At 37.8% G+C, this 12,916-nt stretch overlaps 1 protein-coding gene across 4 annotated transcripts in view; it reads right to left on the reverse strand.

Annotated features, from left to right (window-relative positions):
• UEVLD (UEV and lactate/malate dehyrogenase domains) overlaps positions 1–12,916 on the reverse strand; it is a 57,014-nt gene that overhangs the window by 11,738 nt on the left and 32,360 nt on the right. For 3 of the 4 annotated variants that reach the window (XR_014316069.1, XM_082747304.1, XM_082747305.1), the window contains 2 exons: positions 4,237–4,407; positions 3,076–3,249 (listed from right to left, as the gene is read on the reverse strand). Coding sequence is in view for 2 of the 4 variants with exons in the window: in XM_082747304.1 (XP_082603430.1) it covers positions 3,076–3,249; positions 4,237–4,407 (345 nt within the window). In the remaining 2 variants the exon portion in view is untranslated. The remainder of the gene's footprint in view (positions 1–3,075; positions 3,250–4,236; positions 4,408–12,916) is intronic. The other variant, XR_014316068.1, reaches the window with a different exon arrangement.

Here is a 12,916-nt window from a genome sequence, read left to right on the forward strand (position 1 = left end):
GTATCAGTAAAATGTCAATAATGTATATACCGACTACCTAGGAAATATTTCATATATGTGCTTATCTACCCACAGAACATTGCCAGAAGATTACACAGAGCCTGTTAACTGTGACAGAATCTAGGGAGGAAAAACTGGGAATCTGGCATAGAAGGGAGACTTATTTTTTACTGCATATACCTTTTTGTACCATTTAATTTTTTGCAATATGAATGTATGACTTTTTCAACTAAAAGAGAACAGCTTGGGACGCCTGGGTGGCTCAGTTGGTTAAGCAGCTGCCTTCGGCTCAGGTCATGATCCCAGTGTCCTGGAATCGAGTCCCATATCGGGCTCCTTGCTCCGCAGGGAGCCTGCTTCTCCGTCTGACTCTGCCTTCCACTCTGTCTGCCTGTGCTCGCTCTCGCTCGCTCTCTCTGACAAATAAATAAAATCTTTAAAAAAAAAAAAAAAGAACAGCTTAATAATTTACACTTTCAATAAAGAGAAGGTAAACACACTAAATATTCAAATAAATAAACAGCAGCTTAACAAAGAACTAAGGATCATATTTCTTGGTTATATGGATAATTACCATACAGTTAACAAAAGCTTTTAGCTCAAAAGGGTGAAGGAGTCACTGTGGAGTGATGTGATCAGGAAAAGCTTCACAATGTAAGTGAGGGCTTGACCTTGACCTCAAAGGATGAGATTCGAGTATGTGGAGAGAGAGGAAGAAGTGCAAAGTTCCCTGTGGCTGAAGCAAAACTGTGGGGGCACAAGATCCCACAAGAACTGTGGGGGTTGTAGTCCTTCTAGTCCTTTTAGTCCTTCTTTGACCCTAAAAACTACAGTTTCTTTCTTTATTTTATTTTTTTTTATTTGACAGAGAGATCACAAGTAGGCAGAGAAGCAGGCAGAGAGAGACAGGAGGAGGAGAAGGCAGGCTCCCCGCTGAGCAGAGAGCCCGATGCGGGACTTGATCCCACGACCCTGAGATCACAACCCAAGCCAAAGGCAGAGGCTTTAATCACTGAGCCACCCAGGCGCCCCAAAACTACAGTTTCTTGTGCAGATCACTCTTCTGGTGCAGATAACTCTTACCATCTCTTTATCCATTGCTGACTCCCTACAACAAAACGTAATTGATCCCTTGGGTCACTTCCAGCTCTCAAATAGTATTACTACCTCCTTAATCAGAATGAGGAAGGAAGATTAGGGCTGTATTTTGGGATTTCTTGAATGCCAAGCAAAAGAACTTCATATTTTCATTAGAGGAAGTCAGTGAAGTGTTTGAAAAGAGGAACATGATTTAGGAAGACTGGATTTATACAGGAAAGCACACAGTAAAGGTCTGGCTAACATCATTATTAATTTGGTATCATTTACAGGGTAGATAAGAGGGGAAACAGCAAACTAATTGTGAGAGCTGCAAGAAATCAGAGAAGCAGGAGATCAACATGGACCAGAACTCAAATAGTACTAGTGAGTAAAATATGGGGTCTCAGGTGTGTTTGCAACCCTAGGCATGCATTACTCTAATACATCTGCTCTAAGTTCTTTGCTACCCATTTCCAGGGTCCTGTTGATCAGGGTCTAGTGTCAAGGAGCATTCTGAGCCTGAAAAGTCATCCTGCTCAATCACAAAATCAGGTTTTGTAAAGGTTTCTTCGACAGTCTGACTCTAGCACTGAATTATCTAGGTAGCCAATACTAATTTACACAGATTTAAATACTGCTATATTTTATTAAAAATTTCTTTAAAATTATATAAATACTAAATATCCATAATGACAAAATTAGAAAATAGTGACAAATACACATTTTTAAAAGTTTCCTTTAACCCAGATACAACCACTGTTAATATGTGCCTTTACCCACTTCTGATTTCCCATTCCTAGAGTATCTTTCCCACTCTGCTCTCTATTCAAATCCTATTCATTCTTCCAACATCTACTTCAATGATGCCTATACAGAATTTTCTCCAGTTATTTCAACTCATGTTAAATGCTCACTCAGAAGCTAAGTACTCTAAGTCTATAATACCCATTCTGGCACTTAATCAAATAGTTTCTTATACTTTCACTGTTAGCTAAAGTATCATGTACATATTCTTATTCCTATTCTAAAATAACTTTTAAGTATGATGAAGGAAGATACCATGCTCTATGCCTCTCTTGTTTTTTAAAAGATTTATTTCCTTATTTTGAGAAAGAGCAAGTGAGCATAGCAGAGGTGGGGGAAGAAGGAAAGGGAGAGAGAGAATCCCAGGCAGATTCCCCACTAAGCAGGGAGCCTGGGGCTTGATCTCATGACCCTAAGATCACCCCTGAGCCGAAACCAAGAGTTGGACATTTAACTGATGGAGTGGCCCAGGTGCCTCATGCCTCCTTCAGATCATACTAACACCTTTGGCAGTAGTGAGGAAAGAGTAGGCACTTACATACAAAATGAGGACAAATAGCACTTCTGTCCCCTGACTAACTTGATTTGAAAACACGAGGGAAACAGTAAAGGAAGAAAGGAAGAGATACTCAAGTTGGACAGGGAAGTATTCTTTTTGGGTAGGAAAAGGGGCTTTCCAGTCTGGGGAACTCAATGCTTTTTGTGGTAGGAAGAGAACAAGTGGGCTACTGGAAAAGATCATAGGGATACACAAAGAGTGAAAATTCTGTTTAAAAGGTGAGAAAGGGACAGGAGGTATGGCCCTAGGAAGAAGGTCTGAACTTAGGAAAGGTAAGCAGGTGGAAGTGTGAGGAGAGGAAAGGAAGGAGTTCTGTATATGTGTTAAGGTTTATTTAAATGGGGCTCTCTAGAGAATTAAGCTTTCAAATTAATCCTGGACTCTGAAATTCAATTAGAAAAATAGAAAACTAAGCGCTCTTGCCTAGTGTTAAACTTATGGAAAAGTAAATAAACGAGAATGCCACACTTGAAGAGTCCCTTCACAATACCGGGCCCATTACATACAAGGTCCCGAAATGTGAAACAGAAGCCAAGTGAGCTCCGCTGCTCCAGAATCTCCAGATGTGTCTGAATAGCATGGCCACTGATGACTTAGGTTAGCAATACAGCTAACACAAGCGTCCTTCTTACCTTTGTCTTCTCCCTGTTCACCGATAACCCATACTTGTTTTCCTGACGGCTGTGCCTTCAAAACATTTGTAATAATATACTGTAATCTCTGTGAGTCCAGATTACATCCAATCCCGATCACTCGATTTACAGGAAATGCACTCAGTTTCCAAGTCACGTATGTCATGATTTCCACTAAATATTGCACACAAGGTGAAAACATAAAGATTTTTAAAAAATATACTTCTAGCCTAGTTCATAAACAAAATACTTATTATGTTAATAAGTATAGTAGAGCATCTATATATTCTTCCTAGGTTCTAAATGCACTTTGAGGCAGGCCATATTTTTAATGTATATTAAAAACATTAACCAGGCTTCAGCATGATTTTACATAACTTTGTTGTTAAATATAAATTAAAAGTGGAAAATAGATATTTTCCTAGTTAAGTAAGAAAGATACAAACTGGGATGGAAAACCAGAAAATAATCATTGTTTCTCATTGATCAAGCTCTCTTTTATAGCTTTAGATAAATTTCTCTTTAAATTAAGAATCACATACACCACTACGCAGTACAACACTACGAATAAAAACAACCCCTTTTTTCTGCCATGCCAAAAGGATGTCAGGAATTAGAGACCAGTGTCCCTCAACCAATTACTACAGGCAAACATGTAAAATGCATACCCTTAGACTGGGAACATTAAGTCTGTTTCTGTTCACCAGTTTGAGTCCAATACCACCTAATCATTTGAAAATATTTCTTTTTTAAGGAAAACAGTTCTAAAAACAATTTATAATACATGAAAAGTTAACAATGCACACTGGCATGCTCACTAATATCTTACGACACTTTAGAATTACCAAAGGATCTTTCACATAAGCCCTTGTATTTTTCTCTTGGTTGTCCAACAATTTTTGCACTGAGGAAGACACGGCTAAAAACCTGGACTAGAATGATAGTGATATTACATAAAAAATTTTAAGTTGTAACCTTCTAGTTCATGCCAGTCAGTAAGAAGTGGCTGCTTGACAGATGGAAATACTGCATTGTTCAGTATAAAAGCAATTTGGATAGCCTAGCTGTTCCTTTATAATCTAGTTTTAGGACCTTCATCAGTAAATGGCAATTCTGTTGATGCACTGGGCTGCCAGATGAATTTAAAACAAAACCTTTTACCTGGTTGAGATGCGACGAGCAGGACACCATGTTGACTATAGTGTCCCAGAGCTGGGACAAGGGCTCTGAACATATCCACATTGCTTTGTACCACATCCAGGTAGGACTGAGAACTACCCAAAGAGTTGACTGTGAAGATCACCACCTTGGAATGAGCAGAGGCAGACAAATCTAATGAATAAAAAGAAACAGTCTGAGCTCGAGGTCTAGGTTGTTTTTTTTTTTTTTTCAAAGATTTTATTTATTTATTTGATAGACAGAGATTACAAGTAATCTGAGAAGCAGGCAGAGAGAGAGGAGGAAGCAAGTTCCCCGCTGAGCAGAGAGCCTGATGCTGGGTTTGATCCCAGGACCCTGAGACCATGACCTGAGCTGAAGGCAGAGGCTTTAACCCACTGAACCACCCAGGCACCCTAAGGTCTAGGTTTTAATCAAGTTTTTGTTCTTGTTTTTCTTTTTCTTTTCTACAAGTGGAGAGCTTTCAGGCATATTTGCCTCCAGATCAATCCTGTATCCACGGAAGTATACAAAGGGCTGAGATCTGCTTCCAGAAAGATGATTAAGAGGTAGAGTATATCCCCAGGGGAGAAAGAGAGCAATAAAGATAAAGAAAATAAAGCACATGACCCAGAGACTTTGTTTTTTCCTGTAACATGTAACTTTCCTAGGAAGAGTAAGTAATATGCTATAGGCAAAATGAACCTATAATCAACTGCATCACTGATTCTTAAACTGTAAGTTTAGGAATCCTAGAGTTCCTTGAAAGTGAACTTCCATGTGGAAGGACTGGGAATAAGCGGAAAGAAGCCTGGTGGGCACAGCTCCACGCTCTTAACTTTTACCTCTCCCAGCACAGTAGCTCTGATTGTATCTGTTTTGCTTACTAAGGATTCTGCTCCAAAGAGGAAAAAAAATGATTGGAAAATCTTTAAATCAAGATAAAATGTCTTGGCTCATTTTTTACAGACTTTTCCTCATACCGAAACCCAGTACCCTTGGTTTTAGGTTCTTCTTACCACGTGACCTACAGGTAAGCAACTGCTATGACTTAGACAAGCTGTTTTTTGGAGTTCATGCCTCTGATCCTGAAGCATACATATACTGTTTTACAACTCTATTACTCTCTATTACACAATGTGTTCTATGAATAAGTGCATGTCAAAACAGTGGCCAGACTTTGCCAGCAGCACAGACAACAGAAAAACAACACAGTAGATGGCAGCAGTCCAGTCAACATTTATAAAGTAGTATTAGCATCCCAAAGAGATAATGAGCAGATTCCAGGTTTATATTCTTAATGAAGTGTCTAAGGCCATCTATCTAAACAAGTTTCAGAAGGAAACACCTGTGCAATGTGTCCTCTGGGAAATACACTTTCTAAATTTAGCTCGTATTTTAACACAGTTGTGGGGCTCATAGGTCCTGGATTTTAATTATGGTTTTTCATGAGTTTTCTTAAATAATTCCTGTGTTCTACTGTTCAGACTGGATACTTGGTAACAAGTCAAGACCTCAAGACCTGGAAGGTATACAGTTAACACTTCTATATGCCAAGTACTATTCTAAGAGCTCATTTAATCTAATCTACAGCACACTATGGGGTCACGTCATCCCTCACTTTACAGATGAGGAATCTGAGGCACGGATAAGTTAAGTAACTTGCTCAGTCACAGAGCTTGTAAGTGGTGGAGCCAGAATTCAAGCCTGACTGCAGAATACTGTTAAGCACTGTGCTATATTAGAAACAGAGTCCAAAACCTTCATAGAGATGAGGAAAATTTTATTTAGATAGATTAGGTGACTTGTCCATATTACCAAACATCAGTGAACAATTCATGACCTTACAATTTGGTCCCAACCTATCTTGCCAGAATCATTTCATTTTTTCCCCCCTTTTAATTTTCTTTACTATGAATGTTGCAAGTGCCCTTGCCCTCAAGGTTGCCCCATGAATAGGGTAGCAGCTGTCAGATATGATTTCAAAAGTGCAAGAAAGGCTTCCTACTCCGTAAGATTTCCCAAGCTCCCAAACCTTTTCACTCTCTTCCTTTGAGCCTAGAAGCTAATATTTCTTATACTCCCCTGTATAAACCTTTGGCTCAAGTTGAATTGGTCCCTATTCTAACCCAGTATATTTCTCTCACTTTCCTGATATGAGCTTTACTTGAATTCTTTCTATCTAGAATGTTTCTCACTGTGCTCACCACATTAGATAGGTATCTGTTTAACTGTCTACCACATTCAGCATGTTATGAGCTCTGCGACAGCAGGGATTGTTTGTGTCTTACTCATCTGTCCATTTCCAGTCTTACTCATCTGTCCATAGTCACTTAGCAATAGCTCCATTCCCCCACCCCACCCCATGGCAATTCAAATCTCTCTTATTCTGGTAGATCTGGGACACATCTCCCTCCACTCAGCTCCAACAAGAATGCTCACTGTCTATACCATTCTCTTGGCAATTAATCATATATTGCCTCATTAATCTCTTGTCATGAATTACAATCATTACAGTCAGAAGCAGCTTGAAGTTAGATGGAAAGATACACATATTACTGTTTACATCTTGCATGTGTATCTTTCCATCTAACTTCAAGCTGCCTCTGACTAAGCAGAGAGTCTTCCATTCCTATCAATCCCCTGCAACAATTCCTAAAAGCTAGGCTAGGTACTCAGGAATAACTTGAGTTATTCCAGGTACTCAGGAATAACTTGGGAAGTGCAATAAAATGACAGATTATCCCATGTTCTGAAGATTTAGTTACATACATAAAGGGAAATACTGCTTAGGAATGCCATTCCCCATGTGATTCTCATGCACAACTAGGTTTGGTAAATACTGTCTCAAGGCAACTGGATTCTTTGCACCTCGTAGGCACTCAGAATATTTTTCTTGGACTCTTCCTTCTCAGGTCTTCCCTTAGAAGTTGAGGATTTTACAAAAGATCCCAAACAGCCAAAGCAATCTTGAAAAAGAAGAACAAAGCTGGGAGGTATCGCAATCCCAGATTTCAAGATGTACTACAAAGCTGTGGTAATAAAAACAGTATAGCACTGACACAAAAGTAGACACACAGATCAAGGATAGAAAACAGTCTAGAAATAAACCCATGCTTTTATGGTCAATTAATCTATGAAAAGGGGCAAGTATATATGATGAGGAAAAGACAGTCTCTTCAACAAATGGTGTTAGGAAAACTGGACAGCTACAGGTAAGAGAATGAAACTGGACCTTTTTCTTATATCATACACAAAAATAAACTTGAAATGGATTAAAGACCTAAATGCGAAGATATTAAGCCATAACATTCATAGAAGATAAATAGACAGTAATTTCTTTGACATTAGCCATGGAAACATTTTTCTAGATAGGGTATCTCTGGCAAGGGAAACAAAAGCAAAATTAAGCTATTGAGACTACACCAAAATAAAAAGGTTTTGCACAGCAAAGAAAACCATCAACGGAGCAAAAAGGCAAGCTACCGAATGGGAGAAGATATGTGTAAGTGATATATTTGATAAAGCATTATTTTCCAAAATATATAAGGAACTTATGCAACTTAACACCAAAAAAAAACCAAACAATCCAATTAAAAATGGGCAGAGGATGTGAACAGACATTCTTCCAAAGAAGACATACAGATGGCCAACAGACACATGAAAAGATACTCAACATCACTAATCATCAAGGGAAATGCAGATTAAAATGACAATGAGATACTACTTTACACCTGTCAGAATGGTTAAAATAAAAAAGACAAGAAATAACAAGTGCTGGCAAGAATGTGGAGAAAAAGGAATCCTTGTTCCAAACCTGTTGCTGGGAATGTGAACTGGTGCAGCCACTGTGGAAAACAGTATGGAGGCTGCTCAAAAAAAATTAACAATAAACTTACCATGTGATCTAGCAATTCCACTACTAGATATTTACCCCAAGAAAAAGAAAACACTAATTAAAAAAGATCTATTCACCGCATATTTATTGTAGCATTTCTTAGAAAAGTCAAGATATGGAAGCAACTCAAGTGTCCATCAATAAATATATGGATAAGGAACATGTGGTATCTATCTATCTATACCTACCTACCTACCTACCTACCTGATACAGTGGAATATGACTCAGCCATAAAAAGAATGAAATCTTGCCATTTGCAACAACATGGATGGACCTAGAGGTTACAATGCAAGGTGAAGTAAGTCAGAGAAAGACACATACCATACAATTTCACTCATATGTGGAATTTAAGAAACAAAGCAAATGAACAACAAAAAAAGGGAAGATAGACAAACGAGAAACCAGACTCTTAAATATGGAGAACAGAGGGCTGTCAGAGGAGAGATGAGGAGGGGCATGGGTAAAACAGGTGAAGAGGGCTAAGAGTAAGCTTATGTTGATGAGCACTGAGAAATGAACAGAATTGTTGAACCACTCTATTGTACACTTGAAATTAATAAGACACCGTTAATTATACTGGAATAAAAAATCAAGTTAAAAAAAGAAGTTGGTGATTTAATATGGTGGAAGAGATTTTATAGTTATAGAGAGAATCAGGAAGGGCTTTAAGCATGATTATGTAAAGATATGATCCTAATAAAAGTTCAATTCAATAATAATTAATTCAATAAACCTCTACTATGTTTCCTGTTATATTACAGGTTAATTATATGAGGCCCTAAGAACCCAAAGTGAATGACATATTGTCTTTGCCCTAGATTGCCTGATCCAAATTCTCACGTTACCACTTACTTATTAGCAGAGTGATAAGGTTCCTCCTAGGTCAGAGATGTCAATCACCATCCAGACTCCCAAGATACAAACCTCATATCTCTATCCTAGCTATACAGGTAGCCCAGAAAAACAACATTCTTCCTGCCAAGCCACTGGTTCCCAAACACCATAGGCCCTAAACCGGTGGCTGCTTATAGTCAGACTAGGGGATATCAATCCAATATCCAGTATGTCAAAAGACCCAGAAAATAATAATTCATGCTCTGATATAATACTGTTCTCAGATTATGAGGATGATGTTGTGATAAAGGAAACACACATTCATTTTAAATCATCGAATTTTTACTCAAAACGACTGGAAAATTAGGCAATCAAATTATAATGTCCGAATGCTATGGAGACTGCACTGAAGTATTCTAGCTAGTGTATCAGTCTGAATATACTGGAGACAATTCAAGTTTTTCATTTCTCTGGTATAGTGCTAAACTGTTCTAACTATAACCAAAAAAATCACATAAAAATATGTTCTTTTCAAATTATTCTTCACTGTGGTGCAAAATTCTAGAAATGATGATGACCCTTAATTTAGAAATTGTGTTAACCCATTATAGCTATTAAAAATCTTCCTATGTTGGTTGGGGGAGAACACCACCAAAGAATGATGTCCCAGTAGCTTTCGGCATTATTTCAGTCAATGACTAGAAGGGGTATTTTTGTCTGACAAATAGAGGTAGACCTTCTTTTTAATGTTAAACAAAAACACCCGTATTAAAAGATAAGGTAGGGAATCTGCTCAGTTCAAATGAGTGCCTTTAATGGTTACTGCCACAGTGATCTGGGTTTTGGAACTGTATAAACAACACTGAGACTTTCTAAGATTCACCATTTGTGGCAAACTAAGGCCATGACCTGAGTACATTATGCTGTATCTCTATCTTTAGAGAGGATCATCTTTTTTTTTTTTTTAAGATTTTGTTTTTATTTATTTGAGAGAGAGAAAGAGAGAGAGATCACAAGTAGGCAGAGAGTCAGGCAGAGGGGGAAGCAGGCTCCCCACCGAGCAGAGAGCCCGATGCGGGGCTCGATACTAGGACCCTGAGATCATGACCTGAGCCAAAGGCAGAGACTTAACCCACTGAGCCACCCAGGCACCCTTAGAGAGGATCATCTTAAGAATAAAAGGTTTATCTATTGATAAAATGTCCCAGTAATAGAAAAAAATGATCCAACATAAATTTCACATACCAATGTGAATCATGAAGAGTAATGAGTGATTTGGCAAAAGGGTTACTCTGGAAGATTTCCTAGAGAGAAGGTGACTCGAGTTTCAAGTATGAAGGGCATGTTGAGGCTAATGAAGGAGTATTTACCTGGGGTAAGTGTAGAGTGGGAAAGGAGGTTTAAAAAAGGAGGGGGGGCTTAAATCAATGATTTTCAGCTTCAATACAGTCGATTTCAAAATTTTTATCACAACCCATGCCATGAGATGGGCATACCATGAAATACATTTTCTACTGCAACCCAAGATACAAAATATATGTATGTGTATATAAACAAAAGCAAAAACATTACAGAAAATACCCTTAATGCTGTTCCGATATACACTATTGTTCTAGTTCATTTTTATAAAATGCTGGTCATACTCCCCTATGCTGATTCCACAATCTGCAATTATGTCACTATTTACAATTTTTAGAATACTGCCTTTAATAGGATAAGAATCACCTGAGCTACTTATCTAAAATGTAGATTCCCAGGCTCCACCCCTAGAAATTCAGGATCCATAGGTCTAGGATGAACCCCAGGCATCTGCAATTGTAAGGTGATTCTGATATAAGCCATTAATCCACAACTCATGTTTTAAGAACCACTGTCTATTGAGCATATTTTGCTCTGCTCCATAGGTCAACAATATGCTATTTTCAAATTCACAACTATTGAAAACTTTTTTCTCCATGCACACATATGCGAAGACCCCCCCTACCACACACAAACATCTATGCCTGCATATGCAAAGACTATTTCTAGAGTGCATCATGTAAAATTGGTAACGAACTTATGTTTGAAATCCTAGTTTAGCCTCTAACTAACTGCATGTCCTAAACCACAACCTCTCTGAGCCATCTATAAAAGAAAAGGAACAGTGAGTGAATATATGTGAAGTGCCTAGCATATATTACTGATTCCTTAGAAAAATGTCAAGTGCTATTGTTGTTATTTAGGGACAAAAGATAAACATAATAGTAAACATGATAACATAATAAACATAATAACCATGATCAAAATGTCATAGGACAATGATCCCATTAGCTAAGCTTAATACAGAATATAAGTAATTAAAAAAAAGAATGAAAGTAACCAAGAGAGAGCAAACAGGAACACTTATGTACTATTAGAGAGTACAAATTGGTTCAACTTTTTTGGGAACAATTTACCAATATAAATTTTGAAAACACCTATTTTTGACCCAGTAATTCTACCTTATCTTGCCAATTAGAGAAGTACATGAAAATTTTTGTATAACAGCGTTCTCTCCACTATTATTTGTAAACAAACAAAAAAAAAAAACCCCAAAACAACCTAAATGTCTTCCAACAGGAGACAGACATCCATATGACAAAATATTATGAAGCCGTTCAAAGAAGTAGAGCTATTTAGATCTATCTATGCTGTTAAAAAAGATATTCAAAAGCACTATTAATTCACCAACAATTTCAACACAGAATTCCCATATAAGCCAGAAGTTCTACTTCTGAGTATATACCTAAAAGAAGTAAAAACAGTTTTTCAAACAAAAACTTGTACATGACTGTTCATAGTAGCACTATTCACAATAGCAAAAAGATACACCCCAAAGGTCTATCGACTGATGGATGAATAAAATGTGGAATATGGAATATTACTCAGCCATAAAAAGAATGATGTACTGATACATGCTTTAATATGGATAAATGTTGAAAACATGATGCTAAGTGAAAGAAGCCAGACATGAAAGGACTCATATTGTATGATTCCATTTATACAACATTTCTAGAATAGGCAAGTCCACAGGGCAGATTAGTGGTTGCCAGGACATGGGGAGAGGGGAAATGGGGAGTGATTACTTATTGTGTATATGGTTTCTTTTGGGGGGACAAAATATTCTAGAACTAGGTAGTGGTGATGGCTGCAGAACACTGTGAATGCCCTAAATGTCACTATTGTTTTACGTTATATGTGGTTTTTTTTTTTTTTTTCCATTAGCAAAAATCTGTTTTTATCCTCTACAGGGAACATTCTTTCCCCTTCTTATTCTCCTCTGACAGTTCTCTAGTCCATTCTGTTTCTTCTTTTTTTTTAAAAATTTTTATTTCTATTCAGCGTTAACAGTATTCATTGGTTTTGCACCACAGCCAGTGCTCCATGCAATACGTGCCCTCTCCAATACCCACCACCTGGTTCCCCCAACTTCCCACCCCCCTGCCCCTTCAAAACCCTCAGATTGTTTTTCAGAGTCCATAGTCTCTCATGGTTCACCTCCCCTTCCAATTTCCCCCAACTCCCTTCTCCTCTCTAACTCCCCTTGTCCTCCATGCTATTTGTTATGCTCCACAAATAAGTGAAACCATATGATAATTGACTCTCTCTGCTTGACTTAATTCACTCAGCATAATCTCTTCCAGTCCCATCCATGTATTTTTTTATTTCATTTTATTTTATTTATTTTTGGTTAAAGGTTTTATTTATTTATTCATTTGACAGGGAGAGAGAGAGAGAGAAAGAGAGGGCACAAGCAGCATGACCCTGGGATCATGATCTGAGCCGAAGGCAGATACTTAACTGACTGAGCCACCCAAGTGCACAAAATAAATGTATTTTAGCACAAAATAAAAATAAAGGAATAAAAATATTAACTTCAAAAAACAAGTGTAAAACCAGTTTCTCCAGACTGACTCCTGAAGCAACTACCTT

This window comes from Mustela nivalis, assembly GCF_964662115.1.
Source record: "Mustela nivalis genome assembly, chromosome: 9".
NCBI lineage: Eukaryota > Metazoa > Chordata > Mammalia > Carnivora > Mustelidae > Mustela > Mustela nivalis.